At 44.2% G+C, this 17,772-nt stretch overlaps 1 protein-coding gene and 1 long non-coding RNA gene across 3 annotated transcripts; one reads left to right on the top strand and one right to left on the bottom strand.

The window, feature by feature from the left end:
* The first annotated feature begins 8,831 nt into the window (after nucleotides 1-8,831).
* Nucleotides 8,832-15,583, top strand: LOC124701634 (sulfate transporter 1.2-like). Of its 2 annotated transcripts, XM_047233731.1 has the most exons (13): nucleotides 8,832-8,912; nucleotides 12,120-12,552; nucleotides 12,653-12,860; nucleotides 12,934-13,108; nucleotides 13,192-13,257; nucleotides 13,346-13,459; nucleotides 13,550-13,666; nucleotides 13,770-13,896; nucleotides 13,985-14,271; nucleotides 14,362-14,552; nucleotides 14,696-14,781; nucleotides 14,878-14,954; nucleotides 15,069-15,583. In XM_047233731.1, exons 2-13 carry the CDS (start codon nucleotides 12,165-12,167, stop codon nucleotides 15,207-15,209), a joined length of 1,977 nt encoding a protein of 658 aa, XP_047089687.1. In that variant the 5' UTR covers nucleotides 8,832-8,912; nucleotides 12,120-12,164; the 3' UTR covers nucleotides 15,210-15,583. The 2 variants fall into 2 exon arrangements, with proteins under 2 accessions (XP_047089687.1, XP_047089688.1); XM_047233732.1 differs by lacking the exon at nucleotides 8,832-8,912 and having other exon boundaries at nucleotides 11,613-12,552.
* LOC124701635 lies at nucleotides 11,585-15,425 on the bottom strand. Its single transcript, XR_007002149.1, has 4 exons — nucleotides 14,863-15,425; nucleotides 14,678-14,744; nucleotides 13,125-13,478; nucleotides 11,585-13,044 (listed from the first exon to the last, which is right to left on the bottom strand). It is a non-coding gene; the product is annotated as an uncharacterized LOC124701635 (long non-coding RNA).
* Nucleotides 15,584-17,772: the final 2,189 nt, after the last annotated feature.

The raw sequence follows: 17,772 nt of genomic DNA, 5'->3' as shown, positions 1-17,772 counted from the left end.
CCAAAGTTGCGATCAATTTCTGAATGCCGCAAATTTGCGAAGGTAAGACCCAGATCCATTCTGCTGGGCGTGGCATCGCCGAAGACTGCGCTCTGCTACTTTTATCCGTATCAACAGATACGAAGAAAAATCCTAACGGACGCGTTAGGTACTCGATAAATTTGACTGGGACTTGACAGAATGGTAAGACCTTAAGCGGCACCTGTCGAAGTTGGCACCAGTATCCCGAGATCATGTCCAGGGACGTGATCTTGAAGTAGGTTTTTGCGGATTGCCACTAGAGCAGTTAACTAGTACCTGATCCGTCAGATGAACTAGCCCCAACTACCAATATCCCTGTACAATATAGAAATTTATATAAAGAAATATAGAAAAGTTTAAATTGTCGAATAAGAATAAGCAGTGGAGATTTTCCCTGACTCTACGATTCAAGCAAAATCTCGGGGGCTACTGACATAGGCATCCCAAATGGGCCTGCCAAAGATAGTACCCGGGGTTTTAATGAAGGCCCACTATCCGAAGAATAAGAAGGTTCGAGAGCCCAAGATATATTAAGGAAAGTAGAATTGTAATAGGAAGTATTGTTTGTAATCTGACGGGATGAGTTAGAAACTGTCCCGGACTCTGTAACTTGTACAAAACGAAACCCTCGGCTCCACCTCTTATATAAAGGGGGGGTCGAGGGACGAGGAGATCATCGAATCATTGTTCACAAACCCTAGTTTTCATAATCGTCGAGTACTTTTCGGCTGAAACCTTCGAGATCTACTTGCCCTCTACTTCTAACTAAACCCTAGCCTATAATCCGTAGGCATTGACAAGTTAATCCCTTGTCAATGACCTTCTCCATATTATGCCTTCTCCATACTGGACCGAGCCAGGTATACTAATAATGAGTACCCGAAGGGTATGCCCATAACAGTAGCCCCCGAGTGTCTAGGAAAGCCGAAGACTTGCGTAGCGACTCCAATCATAATAATCTCCGAAGTCGAAGAAATAAAAGCCGAGGCCATTGATCCGAAAATATATCATGTCAATATCATAGATCACGTGTAGCGTAGATGATGTCGACGATTCTCGAAGTTATTTTTCTATCGGGTGCGCGGCCAGTGCTCCCGATGGGAGTATCCCCCGAGTCTATGTGCATGTGTTTGCACCTGGGTATAGACTCTAGTTGTACTACTCGATGAAGAACTTTACTATATTTATGGGCGCAGCCCCTCTTTTTTATCGACTCCTGCTGGAGGACTTAATGAAATCCATGTGCTCCCGAAGGGAGTAGGCTCCACTCGAGTCACGGAATCGAGTTGAGTCTACAAACCTTTATATATTTACAAAATTGAATGAAAATTCCACGTTTTTTCTCTTTTTCAAATTATTCGAGTCCAAGGAGACGCTATATTTTCTTCGTCAAATATATTGAACAGGGATATTGGTAAATGCGGTTGGTTCATCTGACGGATCAGGTACCAGTTAATTGCTCTAGTGGCAAATCCAGATAAACCTACTTCAAACTCGCGTCCCCGGACACGAATTCGGGATATTTACGTAATTCAGAACGTGCCGCTTTAGGACTTACCGAAACTGAATTCCAGCAAAATTACCGGGTCCACAGCGCGTCCGCCGGGATTTTTCTTCACATCTGTTGATGTGGATAAAGTGGCAGAGCGCATTCGGGTGCGATGCCGCGCCACACAGGACGGATCCTGGGGTCTTACCTTCGTGACCTTTTTACGAGTCACGGCATTCGGAGTTTTTACCGCGGCGGACGCACTCTGAGAATATGTTGTCTAGCGCCTTGTTCGGCTGATGTAATGACTCATTTTTCGGACTCTTCTATATTTTTCGCGGCGTGATGGGATGGCCGAATATATTGGGTTCTTCTATATTGTCATCAGGTACATTGCCGATGCTCTTGATCGGAATAAATGACGAGTCAATGAACCCGAAGATTTTTCCATCCTCTTTTTTTTTGGTTCCTCCTTGATGTAAATTTCATCGAGTTCCTCCTTGAGGATAATTCTTCGGGTTCCTCCTTGAGGAAAATTTCTTCGGGTTCCTCTTTGAGGATAATTTCTTCGGGTCCTCCTTGAGGAAAATTTCATCGGGTCCTCCTAAAAGAAAATTTCTTCGGGTCCCCCTTGAAGAAAATTTCGTCGGGTTCCTCCTTGAGGAAAATTTCGTCGGGTCCTCCTTGAAGATAATTTCTTCGGGTTCCTCCTTGAGGAAAATTTCTTCGGGTTTCTCCTTGAGGAAAATTTCGTCGGGTCCTCCTTGAAGAAAATTTCTTCGGGTTCCGAGTTCTTTGTTGATGTAGTTTTTCCTTGGCGCAGTTCTTCTTTTGCCGACCTGAGTTGTAGAGTGAATTCGCACAGCGCAACCCCTGAGTGTCGGGTGCGGCAAAGTAAATGATAATCAACTTTGAGTAAAAAAACAACACTTAACTTATTGGGTATGACGGAGTTGACGGAATTAGGTCGTGCAGCTGAGTCGATGAAGTCTTCGAGTGCAGTGAAAAAGTCGATCCGAAGTAGAAACAACCAAAGAACAAAAGTGAATGCCGCCAAATTGTTTATGAAAAAATAAGCGAGCCCCCGAGCGCTGGGAGTGAAGTCATGGTTTTTGCTTAGACGTCGTGTCACAGTTGTAACCCGGGGCGAAGTCGTTGTCGAGCACGTGAACTCATTGATTTGGTCACTGTTCACGCACATAAACAGTGCACGTGAACAGTGCACCTTATTTATTTGTTTTTTATTTTAGAAATTCCTCATACTATTTTTAAAAAATCTAATGGTAATTTTGAGCAAAATTTCTCATAGTACTATTTCTCGCAGTAAATCGTCATTTGAAACACTTAGCTTCTGTTATAATTAGTCGCGTTAACAATATAGCAGTTATCTTTTTCACGGCGGACCTATAATTTCCCAAAAAAATACTATATATTAAACCTGAAGCTTTTTTGCTTGCAGGAGAGTGAGCCACTTTGCAGCCCTCTCATTGATTTGGTCACTGTTCCAGCATATGAACAGTGCACGTGAACAGTGCACCTTATTTTTTTATTTTAGAAATTCCTCATACTTTTTTAAAAAAATCTAATGGTAATTTTGAGAAAATTTGCTCATACTATTTTTTAGAGAATCTGATAGTAATTTCTCGCAGTAAATCATCATTTGAAACAGTTGGCTTCTGTAATAATTAGTCGTGCTAATAATATAACAGTTATCTTTTTTAGGGCGGACCTATAATTTCCAAAAAACAATTTCTAGGTGCAATCTTTAAACATCAACACTAATTTTCCGGCATAAACTATAAACTAAATCGTTAATTACCTAATATAATACTATACTATATATAAAAGCTGGATGGGTTTGCTGGCTTCTCAGCCATTTGGCTACTGTTCATGGCACATGAACAGTACCATGTAAAAATTGCTGCATGAACATTCCATGAAAAACACTGCATCATTTGTTGAATCTTTTATTATTAGAAAATACTAATGCTATTTTCTACGGCATGTTTGGAAAATATTGTTACTTCTTGCAGCCCTATCATTGATTTGGTCACTGTTCACGCACATGAACAGTGCACGTGAACAGTGCACCTTATTTATTTGTTTTTTTATTTTAGAAATTCCTCATACTATTTTTAAAAAATCTGATGGTAATTTTGAGCAAAATTTCTCATACTATTTTTTAGAGAATCTGATGGTAATTTCTCACAGTAAATCGTCATTTGAAACAGTTGGCTTCTGTAATAATTAGTCGCGCTAACAATATAGCAGTTATCTTTTTCAGGGCGGACCTATAATTTCCCAAAAACAATTTCTAGGTGCAATCTTTGAACATCAACAATAATTTTCCGGCATAAACTATAAAGTAAATCGTTAATTACCTAATATTTAATTATTTGAGGGCGCATATTCCAGCCGTGATAATTTCTCAACGATGCAACAACGTGGTAATTTCAACCTCAAGTTTAGTTTCCGCAGTATTTCGCGAGGCGACAACTACCTATATTTTTCTAGAAAGCAATTTCTCACTAGACATCTTGACATTACCGATGTCAACTATGAAACACGCCTTTAACCATCTACTATTAATTATTTAATATCGCATATTTCGCAATCGGTCATTTTGCAATGACAAACAAGGGTATTAACTTTTACACGAACCTTCAACCTGAACCGTGGTTCTAGACAGTAATTACTCGCCAATATTTATTTAGAACGTAGTGCATAATCCTCACCGGTGATTAAAATAAAATCCAACATCCTCCCACTCTTTTATTCGGGGAAAATAATGTTGTGTTCTTCTACGATAACATCGAAAAAAATATACTTACTCCACCATCCGTCACATTTTCACCTGGGGTGACCTTCTTCTACTCCATCACCCGTTGCCTCTTTTGGCCGGAGAAATACTACCGTTTCCTTTTGTAGCAACACCGAAAACAAAAGCACTCCACCATCCAACGTCTATTTCACAGGCACTTATGTGGTACTTCAACAATCCATATATTGTTTTATTTCAACAATATTTATAATACTATATATAAAAGTTGAGCCACTTTGCAGTTCTCTCATTGATTTTGTCACTGTTCACGCACATAAACAGTGCACGTGAACAATGCACCTTATTTATTTGTTTTTTTTATTTTAGAAATTCCTCATACTATTTTTTAAAAATCTAATGGTAATTTTGAGAAAAATTTCTCATACAATTTTTTTGAGAATCTGATGGTAATTTCTCACAGTAAATCATCGTTTGAAACAGTTAGCTTCTGTAATAATTAGTCGCGTTAACAATATAGCAGTTATCTTTTTCAGGGCGGACCTATAATATCCCAAAAACAATTTCTAGGTCCAATCCTTGAACGTCAACAGTAATTTTTCGGCATAAATTATAAAGTAAATCGTTAATTACCTGATATTTAATTATTTGAGGGCGCATATTCCAGCCGTGATAATTTCTCAACGATGCAACAACGTGGTAATTTCAACCTCACGTTTAGTTTTCGCAGTATTTCACGAGGCGATAACTACCTATATTTTTCTAGAAAGCAATTTCTTACTAGACATCTTGACATTGCCGATGTCAACTATGAAACACGCCTTTAACCATCTACTATTAATTATTTAATGCAGTATATTTCGCAATCGGTCATTTTGCAACGACGCACAAGGGTATTAATTTTTATACGAATCTTCAACCTGAACCGTGGTTCTAGACAGTAATTACTCGCCGATATTTATTTAGAACGTAGTGTATAATTCTTCACCGGTGATTAAAATAAAATCCAACATCCTCCCCCTCTTTTATTAGGGGAAAATAATGTTGTGTTCTTCTACGATAACATCAAAAAAATATACTTACTCCACCATCCGTCACATTTTCACCTCGGATGACCTTCTTCTACTCCATCACCTGTTGCCTCTTTCGGCCGGAGAAATACTACCATTTCCCTTTGTAGCAACACCGAAAACAAAAGCACTCCACCATCTGCCGCCTATTTCACGGGCACTTCTGTGGTACTTCAACAACCCATATATTGTTTTATTTCTACAATATTTATACAATGATCTATAAAGAAAAGCACTCCATCATCCGCCGCCTATTTCCCTGGCACTTCCACGGTACTTCAGCAATCCAGATATTGTATTATTTCTACAAAATTGTAACCAACAACGATCTTGAAACCAATGACATGGTCAAGTTTGAAAAAATAATCATGCACTCTTAAACCTAAATAGCGCCATTTTTAAAAATGAACCACACCGTAGACAACACGGGCGTGGCGTGCGCCGCGCTGCGCTGCGAACTTCCTAGTCTACTCCATTTCTCCAGAAATGTAAGACCTTGTTAGGGGTAAGAACTAAGGGTGTATTTGGTAGACTGGGTGAACTCAGATTTTCTCACCTTATCCTAGTTTTTTTTCTAGTTGTTGTCGTCTGGTAGGTTGGCTCGGGCCAATTGGGCACTGCCCACTTCACACGAAAAAATCCTCTGAGCCATGCCTAGTTGGGAAGCTCAAATTGAGCTTCTCAGGTCAGCTCGGTTGAGTGCATCCCGAAAAACGCATCGCGCCACCCGCCACCGGCCCTGAGTGCGATGTGCGGCTCACCCCGCTTGCCCGACCGAACCATTTCCCCCGTCCCTTTCTTTGTGGTCACTCTTGTCGCTAGCTTTCTCCCGTGCGAGGACCCGCCTCCGCCCCTCCCTCGCCGGTGAAGACTCCATCGAGTGCCTCCTCCGTCGGCGGGCGCCCTCCTCTGCCGCCTCTCCCAGCCTCGTTCGGCAACCCAGCGACACGAGGATCTCAGCCCAACGACCTGATTGCTTTTTATCTTTCTGTTCAAGATTCTTTTTGTAAACTTGCGAACCTCTTTGCAAATTAGTTAATTTCTGTAAACGTTGAACGGGCTGAGCTCAACTTGGCTCACCAAACAACATCCTTGCTCAGCATAGGTGAGCACACCCAAGCTACCAAACACTGCGGTATAATCTCAGCTCAGCTGGTCTGAGGTCAAGTTGTTTTAGCTGGAAAAGTATTTCTATAGTGACACAGGCTACCAACACACCCTAAGAAGATGCTTTGATCAATGGTTCTCCTACTATGTACAGACGCAATGGAGGTCATCCCTACCCTTCGTTTCTCAAATATAATTATCCTATTAATATGCAATATTAAAAAATTAATGACAACATATTCATATTGAAAAGTACCAATCTTACTTTCTGTATCATATAAACCAAGTAAAAATACTTCCTTCGACTCTAAATACTTGCTGCAGATTTATGCAAAATGTAGACGCTAAACTGTATTTAGAGTCACAAGTAAATAAATAATTGTAATTAAAGGATTTTCTTAACTGCCGAGACATCGATACAGAGGGGTAACTTAGGCCTTTCACAATGGATTGGCTCTTAGCACGTTATCATAGTCATTGATGTTTGTTAAGATACAAGTACTTCAATGCATTGTTTTTTAGTGTTGTATCTAAATTTAATGACTTTTGCCTATGACCACGTGCAAGTGTTGTATCTAAGCTAAGATACTACCACTCTCTTTCATCAATAAATAGGGTGCCACATAAGCAAAGTACCTAGAATATCGCGCTAAAAAACACCCATTATAAAAGGCCTTATGTGCACATGTAACAGACATGCACAGAAGAGAACACACAAATCGTTGTGGACCGATCATATAATTATATTGTCCTTATGGTTTCAAGAGAATAGACAACATGCATATGGGCAATCTAGTTGTCTCCCAATTAAATTGTACTCTCTAGATAGGGTCTAGATATACTGAATTTTAGATAAAATTTTGACATGTTTTTAGGATGGAGGGTGTAATAATTTCTCATTCCTAATACTACTTTCGTTCTACCAAAAGTGTCTCAACTTTATCAAAATTTGAATGAAAGAAACCTTGTACTTGTAGAGAGTGTTGGGATCAAATCCTGAACCGGCAATCCCAGAAATCAGCACCCTGAACTTAAGGTTCCCGGTCCAAGGTAGTAATTAGGCCGTTCCCAAATGGAAGGATTGTTGACATTTGGGGCCCACGTATAGTATCAATATTTTCTCTCTCTACACCGACAACCCCATCCTGAGCAGGGGCAGCGCGTCCCATCTCCATCATCAGATGCCCGCACAGCCCAGGTGAGGCGCCTGGAGAGCGATGCGGAAACCGGAGACCGCTCGCCCGCCGGATAGAGTGGACTGACGAGGCGTAGATGTCGCGCGAGCGCGTCCCTTGCGGCTGAAGCATGGTCATCTTCATCGACGCTCGGCTGGAGGATCGGCCGCCGGAGCACGAACAACTGCATCTAGTACTGAGGAACAATGACGGTGACGCCCCCTACCATCAGCGCATCCTGGGAAGTTCCTGACTGTTGTCACAAGGAAGAAGATCAGCAAGAGCAATTGATGCGGCGGCGTGCAAAAATGCTGGAGCTCGTCGTTTCGAGTCGCTCTGCAGCCATGTTGGGCGGCGCACTTAGCAGCATCACGAGCTTGCTCCAACATTCAGTTGCTTGGACATTGAGGGAGATGAGAGGAACCCGGCGAGGTGGTGCTTCTTTGGGATGACAACAGAAACAACCGGCGGCTCTTCTTCCCATGTACCCGCGGCCGTTATGACGGCTAGTGACCAGAGCATCATGTGTTTCAGCGCGCTCGAGCTCGGCACAAGGAGGAGATCCGTCTCTATGCATGTTCACTCTTCAAATTTTCGAGTCCTCATCGATCCCGGCATTGACGGTGGCCACATCAGCGAAACTGTCGAGAATCAAGTTGTCGACAAGTATCCACCGGGAACTATGAGTTCAGGGTGCTGATCCCAAGGATTGATAGTTCAGGGTATATTTACGACGCCCTCTATAAGTTTAAAGTTTATTTTAGACTTCTCAAATTTGAATGTATCTACCAATAAATAATGTTTAGATACATCTAAATTTTGATAAAGTTGAGATATTTTTGGTGGAACAGAGGAGTAGTTATGGTTCTTCTAAATCAATTTGAATCTTTCATGCTCCTCTAGCTAAAACCTTAGCAATTCCCAAAAAAAAAACTACTCCGTAAAAGCATTAGCAGAGTCAACGGGCCCAACATGTGGTTCGTTGTGATCCCCCTTTCTATGCTTCTATTGCCTTCGACACCAGATTCACTGAACCAGGACGCATTTTGACTTTCTCTCTCTTCAGCATTTTCTTCACTTGTTAATCCTCTTGCTGTTTTAAATAGTGAAGGAGCTGTCGTCCATCACCTGACCCACAATCGCGGCCATATTCCAATCAACCCCCGCCATCCAATACGGAAGGTACAGTAGTAGAACACTGGTGGGCCCAAAAAAAGCAAGCGGAGGAAAAGGTCTGGAGCTAGACGGAAGTGTTCGTCAGGAACCTCACAGTAAGAAAAAAGAATTCCCTTGTTCTTTTCGATCTCCTTCTTGCTTTTCCATATACTTTTGGCGCAGCTAGCAGGCAAAAGCCCAGCAGAAAAGCTTTCTACAAAACATGAAGTCATAAAGGGTTTAGTCCCTGACTTTGTTTATTCTTTTTTCTTGATCTGTTCATTTGATCGATTGCTTCTTACGGCCTTGTTGGTTTCAACGGCCGAACCCAGATGTTTTCTGAATGTTAGCCAAGAATTCTTTGATCTAGGTTTGCATGATAGGAGTATATGGTGGATCGATTATATTTTCACGTGTCCTGCTGTCTTTCTCAGTTGCGTATACCCTTAGATTCCTGGGGGGTGGGTTTTAATTTCATTTCTCGGTATTTTTTTCATGAATAAATAAACTGCTGTTTCCGTATGAGACTCGTTTTCCACAGTGCAGTCACTGATCAACATATGCTCCTACTCTGTACCTGTATATGAAAAAAGTAGAGCACATTGGGTCATTGGCATGGAAAGATAGAGAGAGCATGAGGTAGGCAAAGGTTTGTATGTAATCAAAGTGATGAGAGCCACCGAGAGTGCACGGAATCAAATCTGTTAGGCAGTAGATTGGTGCATGCTGTGCATTTCAGGACCGTCCAACCTTGTCGCATCATCGCATTAGCATATATACGTGCAGTCTAAATTACATTAAGCTTCCTTTCATTGCCTCTTTGACCAAGTTTATGGAAATGGCGGACCATGCTTACCTACAGAGCATAATAGTCGTTAATCGACCAATCTGATTTTCCGGCTATACTAACTGTCGATTTTGCGGTCTGAACCTGCAGTTTTGCTTAGCTGCTGCTGCAGATCATGTTCTGATTGTTGATAATTAGAATTAACAACTGCATTATTGGGCCTTGCCTAGTCCCGGAGAGGCCGAGACAACCATGTTATAAATTTTAATATGACATAAGTAGTGGAACTTGTCACTAACTGCGGTTAAGAAACTTTAAATAATGTCTTCATCAGATATGCAAAAGATGGGTTCATAGCTGCATAATCAAGCATGGAAAGCGTAGAGCAGGTAACTAGCTAGGTTTCGTTTTCATCAGCTGATGAGAGCAATTGAGAGCCCCAGAATTCCACAAAGGTGCTTTGCAGTGGGCAGCTCTTCTAAAACCTCCAGTTCCTGTATAGTTTCATAAGTCATAACGCGTGCATTGGGTCATCCTGGATGTCAAAATTGCAGAAGTTTGCCCCCCTTTATGTCTTGTTTAGAGCATGTCTAACAGGCCCCTTACTTTTCTGCCCCGTATAACGCTAGAATTTCGCCCCGTATAAAAAAAATGGTCGATCAGACACCGCTCCGTCTAGCAGAACCCGTATTTGACCCCGTATATTTGTAAATTTAAAACCCCGGGAAACTTCATTCATCATCATAGTTCGTCGATCATACATAGGAATCGACGTACCTACATACAAAATGCGCGATCATGGATCGCGACTTCTAGTCGGAGAGGTAGACGATGGTCGCCGCCTGCGCCTGCGCCTCCCGCGCCTCCGCCTCCTGCACGGCGGCGATGGCCGCCGCCCTTTCTTCCTCCTCCACCGCTTCCTTCTCGGCGGCGTCCTTGAGGGAGTCTTGGATCGCCTTCTCCAAGGCGGCGTCCTCATCTTCCTCCTCCTCCTCCCCGTCGAGAGGGGCACCTCCGCCGCTGGTGCTCCCGATGGTCGCCCTCCACGCCTCGCTCACCTGGCGCTGGCGCTCCCACTCGGCGAGCCACGCCGAGAACTTCCGCCCGCTCATCGGCTTGAGCGGCGGGTCCTCGTGGTACCAGCGGCCGCCCCGCGCGAAGTCGATGAGCTTCTCCGGGACGTACAAGGCGCCGTCGTACTTGCAGGCCGTGCGACGGCTGCCGGCGGCGGATCTTTTGCAGTGCCGCCGCCACGCTTCCTCGACGGTGTCCGGCGAGCGGGATCGCTTCGATCCGCTCGCCGGCGAGGCGCTAGTGCGGCGGCGGGAGTCCATCCTAGCGGCGGCGGTGGAATGCGTGGCGGGGGCGCGGCTAATTTCTCGCCGGAGCAGGAGGAGGAGGCGGCGGCGCGCGGCGGAGCTAGGGTTGCGAGTGAGGGGTTAACCCCTCACTCGCACCTGCGCCCACTATATGTACGGGGCGACGGGGCCGATTTCCTGGGCCCCGTATTCCGCCGAAACGGGGTGGCCCGAATATGGGGCCTGCTAGACGGCCCAAACCGCGCCTGCCCCGTATGTCGCCGGAATTTTACGGGGTGGGCGGGTTATACGGGGCCTGTTAGACCTGCTCTTATAGGTTGACTGGAGTTTGGCTGCATATTAACCCAAGGTGTGGTGGTGTCAATGACTTGACAAGTTTCTAGCCAGAAAAACTACCAAAAATTCACAACTCCAACTTGATGCCGATTGTCATAGAATATTCAGTTTCCCATGTAACGTACTTATGTATACTTACATGAATTTGATCAAAGTCCAGTCTGGCCTCATCTCTGTTCCTTAAATCGCATTCAACCGAGAGCTGAAACAGTTTGATTGCTCCTTCTGTCACCTGTCATCAGCACATTTTTTTTTCCGACAAATATCGGCACATTCTTTCAAGTTTCAACTACTACGTTGTGTAAGCAAAATAATTTACGAGTTCAGCAACTGATGAGCTGTGTAGGATATCTTATTCGTTTAGGTAGGCATTTCCTGTGCTCTGTTGAACGTGGTTCGATTTTCGACGCAGATTCGTACTTTGCAGCTTAGCCTAGCTATCCCTCTTGGCCCTTTTAAAACTGAGGGGTTGACATTCATCGTAGCCGGAGTGCTATATATAATGGACATTCTCTAGCTAGGTTCTGAACAATCCAAGGAAGAAGCAAGCAAGGCCTCTGTCTTCCTGGGCCAAGAGCATCCTCGTGTAGGTTTTCTTCCGTTCTCCATTCTCCAGGCTTGTCAGTTAGGAATGATCCCATGGTCAAACACTAGACAGCCACTGACCGATGATCGTTGAATTCTGTTGTGTGCTTGTATTCTTGTTCTTGTTCTTGCATAGGCTTCAGATTTATTTAGCTCTGAAGTAAAACATCATTTCATTCAGTTCAGAGCTCAGATCACCTGGGTTTTGGGCCATGCATGCAGCTGGTCATGCAAGTCCGTGCAGCTTTGGCCTTCTGAATAGAGTTTGACCAATGTGCTCACTGCATCGTTTGCAGATACAAGTGCCCTTCTGCACCTAGGCGTGTGCAACATCGTCCACAATGCCGCGTACCGTGTCTGATGGCGGTGAAGAATTGCCCGGCGATGACATCTCCAGCCGGACGATGTCACGCCGCCGCACGGAGAATACCCACAACAGCTACAAGGTTGGTTTTCCGCCCAAGAAGGGCGCTTTCGCGGAGTTCTCCGACGGGTTGAAGGAGACCTTCTTCTCCGACGACCCGCTGAGGCCGTTCAAGGACCAGCCCAAGTCCAAGAAGCTGTGGCTCGGCCTGCAGCATGTCTTCCCGATGCTGGACTGGGGCAGGAACTACACCTTGGGCAAGTTCAAGGGCGACCTCATCGCCGGGATGACCATCGCCAGCCTCTGCATACCTCAGGATATCGGTTATGCCAAGCTTGCTGGCCTGTTACCACAGTATGGACTGTGTAAGTGCACATACACGCACACACGCGTATCCATTCCTTCTTGTTGTGATGAGAATTTTGCTCCAGTGGCTACTGATGATAAGAAACTTTAAATGTGCAGACAGTAGCTTCGTCCCGCCTTTGATATATGCCCTGATGGGTAGTTCCAGGGACATAGCCATCGGTCCTGTGGCGGTCGTGTCGCTGCTGCTCGGCACTCTTCTCCAACAGGAGTTAGACCCGGTCAAGGATCGGGAAGAGTACACCAGCCTGGCCTTCACCGCCACATTCTTCGCGGGCCTCACTCAGTTCGCGCTCGGATTCTTTAGGTATTACCTCAGATCCTGTTAACCAACTCGGTTATGCATTAGAATGGTAGTTCATGAGCGGACTTTGCTGCAGGCTAGGGTTCATCATAGAGTTCTTGTCTCATGCCGCCATCGTTGGTTTCATGGCGGGTGCAGCCGTCACCATTGCTCTTCAACAGCTCAAGGGATTCCTTGGCATTGCGGTCTTCACCAAGAAGTCAGATATCATATCAGTCATGAAATCTGTCTGGGGAAATGTTCACCATGGCGTAAGAAAAATCGTACCTTATTTTTTTTCCCACTTCACCGATGAAAACCAATATTTCAGATTACTCTTGCTTTGTTGATTTAGTGGAACTGGCAGACAATATTGATCGCAGCATCGTTCTTGGCATTCCTTCTAGCAGCCAAGTACATTGTAAGATAAAATACTACATGTTTATAATTAACTATTATTTCTCTTTGACTATTTGTGATGATCATACCAACTAACTGGGATAATTCAGGCTAAGAAGAATAAAAAGCTCTTCTGGGTTTCTGCAATCGCGCCGCTTATATCGGTCATCTTATCCACCTTGTGTGTGTACCTCACTCGTGCAGACAAGCAAGGCGTCGCTATTGTAAGTCATACTTGGCTACCTGGAAATTTTGCCATCAATTAGTTCAGTATAAGTGTATAACATAGTGTATCTATCATCGATCAATTTCAGGTCAAACACATAGACCAAGGAATCAATCCAGCGTCATTTCATCGCATATTTTTCAGCGGCCCAAACTTGACGAAAGGATTCAGAATTGGGGTTGTAGCTGGAATGGTCGCCCTAACGGTAACAAAAACTTCACTACTTATTTGAGCTTCATATCTGTAGCATGGGAAATAATTTCTAGGATATCAACCAATGTGCTAAAAGTGATGGGAAAATTTATCAGGAAGCCATTGCGATTGGACGAACATTTGCTGCCATGAAGGACTATCAAATAGATGGTAACAAAGAAATGGTGGCTCTAGGAACCATGAACATTGTAGGTTCATTTACTTCATGCTATGTAGCAACAGGTAACTGCTAACTCCGTCGAAAAAAAATCTACCGAGCCCATAAACATATACCATTCTTCTTAGTACTGACAAAAGTTGTTTGTTTTAGGTTCTTTCTCACGATCAGCAGTGAATTACATGGCTGGATGCAGAACAGCAATATCCAATGTCGTTATGGCAATTGTAGTAATGCTCACACTGTTGTTGATCACTCCGTTGTTTAAGTACACGCCGAACGCCATCCTAGCTTCCATCATAATAAACGCAGTGCTTGGACTAATTGATTTTGAGGCTGCCTACCTTCTCTGGAAGGTTGATAAAATGGACTTTGTGGCCTGCCTAGGAGCATTCTTTGGGGTTATATTTGCATCAGTAGAGTATGGCTTGCTCATTGCGGTGCGGGTTATTACAACTTCTTTCCTGTTTTTTCCAGTTGAATGCCTTCCATTGTCACTGGCTGATGGTTGTTGAACTTGTATGGAATAGGTTGCAATATCTCTTGGCAAGATTCTTCTTCAAGTAACACGGCCGAGAACAGCTTTACTTGGTAACCTTCCAAGAACAACGATCTATAGGAATGTTGAACAATACACAGAAGCTACCAAGGTACCCGGGGTTCTGATTGTAAGAGTGGACTCGGCCATTTACTTCACGAACTCCAATTATGTTAAAGAGAGGTAAACTTATTATATTCAAGAGATAGGTATTTTTTTCAGTGACTGATGTAGTTACTAGTAAAGGAATCAAATAGAGGAAAACGATGATTCCACTGCTACAATAGATCGAAATGACCGTGCCTCACCTGATATACGATTTTCAGGATCCTGAGATGGCTGAGGGATGAGGAAGAACAACAGGAGGAGCAAAAGCTGTCAAAAACAGAGTTTCTGATTGTTGAGTTATCTCGTAAGAAAACCATGTGTTTAGTACATTTTCAGAACGCATCAATCATTTGTATATTTATTGCTAATGGTTCAAAACACTGACCCAACTCTTCAACAGCGGTAACTGACATCGACACGAGCGGAATCCATGCATTGGAGGAATTGCTTAAATCACTTGAAAAGCGCAAAATTCAGGTAAATAACAAAGACTAGAACTCCAATTCTGCCTATACTAGCTGCTACCGCAAGAATCAATGTTGATGGACGAAGCACTTGACTAAGAGAACAATCTGGGTGTGCCACTTACAGCTGATCCTCGCCAATCCCGGGCCAATAGTGATCCAGAAGCTGCGGGCGGCGAGATTCACAGAGCTCATCGGCGACGACAAGATATTCCTGTCGGTCGGCGAGGCGGTTAAGATGGTCGCTCCAAAGCACGAGAACGCCTGAAGAAGATATGCATCGAGAGATGTACAGACAGAACAAAGAGACATATTTGGTGTGATTTTTATAGAGCGGGGAGCACAGGAGTGAACGGCATGGTTTGTGCAAAAGGGTAAATAATGGAGGTGCGTTGGATTTGGATCTCATCAGGTTGGAGAAAAAGGCGAAGATGGTGGTGGCCTAGTAGGACATCATCACATCAACATGAGTGTGTATGCTGTCGTGGTGTGTGTGTGGGTTTGTTGGTAAGCAATTGCTTATTAGATGACGGTTTATATCATGATCCATCTTTAGGTTTTTGCAGTTTATAGATCTGTGCCACGTATATACGCGTGTGTTTGGACTTTACTGCTTTTTTTCACTGCTTTTCTACCTTTAAGGCTTTAATAATATGAAGAAGTTTCCAATTGGCTCAGTGTTACAGTGCATTCGATTCCGGAGCGTGCCGGGACTACTTGTGTGACTGTGTGAGCAATATGGATATTTTTGAGGATTTCACATACTATATGTACCCTGCTAAGAGCATCTCCACCGCCAGCGCTGATAGCGGCTCCGATAGCATTTTGGGGGCCGGCATCGAAAATAATCTCACACCGGCGCGTTCTAAAGAGCGCCGGCACTTTTTCGAGCCCAATATAAGCGCCAGCAACCCCGTGTCGGCCCTTGGCGAAGGCGCGAATCGGACGCGCCGGGCGCCTCGCGAGACGACGGGTTTCGCGGGTGGGGCACCTTGTCAACGAGGGGACGCGACGGTTTGCATCGAAAACGAGGCGGGAAGGTTGGTCGTAGGCGTTAATGGCCTCCCGCGCGGAAACCCAAGCGGCAACGAGGGCGGCGACTGGCCACGCAGCGTCCACGCGCCTTCAATGTGCGTCCGCCGCCTCCCTTAAAACCCCACCGGCGCGCACTTCTATTCTTCCCTGCCCTCCAAACCTAGCTGCCACCGTCGCAACCGCCGCGCAAACCTCCCACGCACCGATCGACGATGGCGCACAACGACGAGGTCGGTGGCAGCGGCGATGGCGTGCTCCGCTCGTTGCAGCTTAGCCTCGACGAGGTCGACGTACGGTAGGTAGTACGGCTTTCGCTAGCGCGTCCGAGGCGACCCGCCACGCGTTCCATTGTACTTCCCTGTCAACACCCGGACTTTTAAGTCCAGATGCCTATTATGCCATACATCGCAATCCCAGGAAGATTGCTTTTGCGAGACATAACAGTTGAATATTAAAGAGTCATCATTCATTACAATACCAACATAGTCATTACACAAATAGGATCACATGATCCAGTCTCATTACAACACTTGATCTATTGATCATTACACAAATACGTAGCGGAAGCGAAGTAGTAGTGGACTATCTATTCCACAGGCAACGCTTGACGTTAGAAGCTCCTAGTTGTTGTAGACGTCCTGCTGGTCGTCCTCTTCATACTGCTGTTCGGCTTCATATTCTGGCCATTTGAATAGCCAGGGACAAAGCCGTGAGTACTTTCAAGTACTCGCAAACTAATACTAATGTAAGTACTAACATTGCTATTGAGAGTGTTCTAAACTCTAGGGTTATTTGCATAAAGCCAATTTTAGTTGAGAAACAAATTAGTAAACAACTCCTCATGTGCTAACTAACTCAAGTGGGAACATTAGTGTCATTCCCACAACTCTGTTGTGATTCAAATTCAAAATCACGTTTCAAGTTCAAGATCATAAGTCAAAAAGAGATAAAATTCTGATGACGAAAACAGTATGGCCTTTCCCCATGACCGCGGACGCGGCTATTCGAATAGGTTTACACTCTGTAGAGGTTGCACACGTGTACCATAACATTTGATTACATCCGTCAGGGATAACCTCGAATCATCGTAACTCAGTACGCGGATCATCAACTGTTAACCTTTCACTTACACATCCTAGTATAGGCACCTCTCCCCATGAGCTTGGCCTCCCGGTGATAGCCAACTGTTATCCCGGAACCGCACAGGCTTGGCCGTACAATTCACCTCAATTCACGTCATTTCACTTTCAACGGAGGCAGCCTCGGCATAACCTCTATGACGCTTGTTTAGAGGGAACCCATACTAAGACACATAAATTTCCAGCTAAGCTTTACCCATAATCAGGTATTGTGGGGGTACTCAAGAATTGGAATGGTATCGCATCCAACTCAATCATCAGTTTTTAACCAGTTCACCAAGTCAAATTCATGTCATATTCACCTTCAAAATCTTTCAATGGAAATGACTCATCATTCCAAGGTTTTCACCATCATCATTTCACAAACACATGTTCCCATCTAGAGTAGTCATTTTTAATTTAGCACTAGCATCTAAGTATGAGGGGTGCTAAGTAATTTGCTTTGCTTCTAGGATAACTTTGATACTCTTGAACTAATCCAATACTAACCAAGTGAATCCTAAATCAAAAAGTACTTTGATAAAACAAAAGTAATAAAGCTTGTAAGGTAAAAACTTGGAAATATGATCATGAACATAAAATAAATGGGGTGATGCCTTGCTCATGGTGAGCTTTGCACTTTGCAAGAGTATTATCTTGCCTTGGTTGGGGAATTGG

The sequence above is a fragment of the Lolium rigidum genome, chromosome 3 (assembly GCF_022539505.1).
Source record: "Lolium rigidum isolate FL_2022 chromosome 3, APGP_CSIRO_Lrig_0.1, whole genome shotgun sequence".
Classification (NCBI taxonomy): domain Eukaryota; kingdom Viridiplantae; phylum Streptophyta; class Magnoliopsida; order Poales; family Poaceae; genus Lolium; species Lolium rigidum.
Note: the sequence above shows the minus strand (reverse complement) of the source record. Positions and strands in the feature narration are given on the sequence as shown.

What these genes read in the sequence shown, in the direction of transcription:
- LOC124701634 (XM_047233731.1), top strand. Translation starts at nt 12,165, where the DNA reads ATGCCGCGTACCGTGTCTGATGGCGGTGAAGAATTGCCCGGCGATGAC. An exon ending in GTTACCACAGTATGGACTGT is followed by an intron (nt 12,553 to 12,652) that starts GTAAGTGCACAT and finishes TTAAATGTGCAG; the next exon opens with ACAGTAGCTTCGTCCCGCCT. An exon ending in ACAAGCAAGGCGTCGCTATT is followed by an intron (nt 13,460 to 13,549) that starts GTAAGTCATACT and finishes GATCAATTTCAG; the next exon opens with GTCAAACACATAGACCAAGG.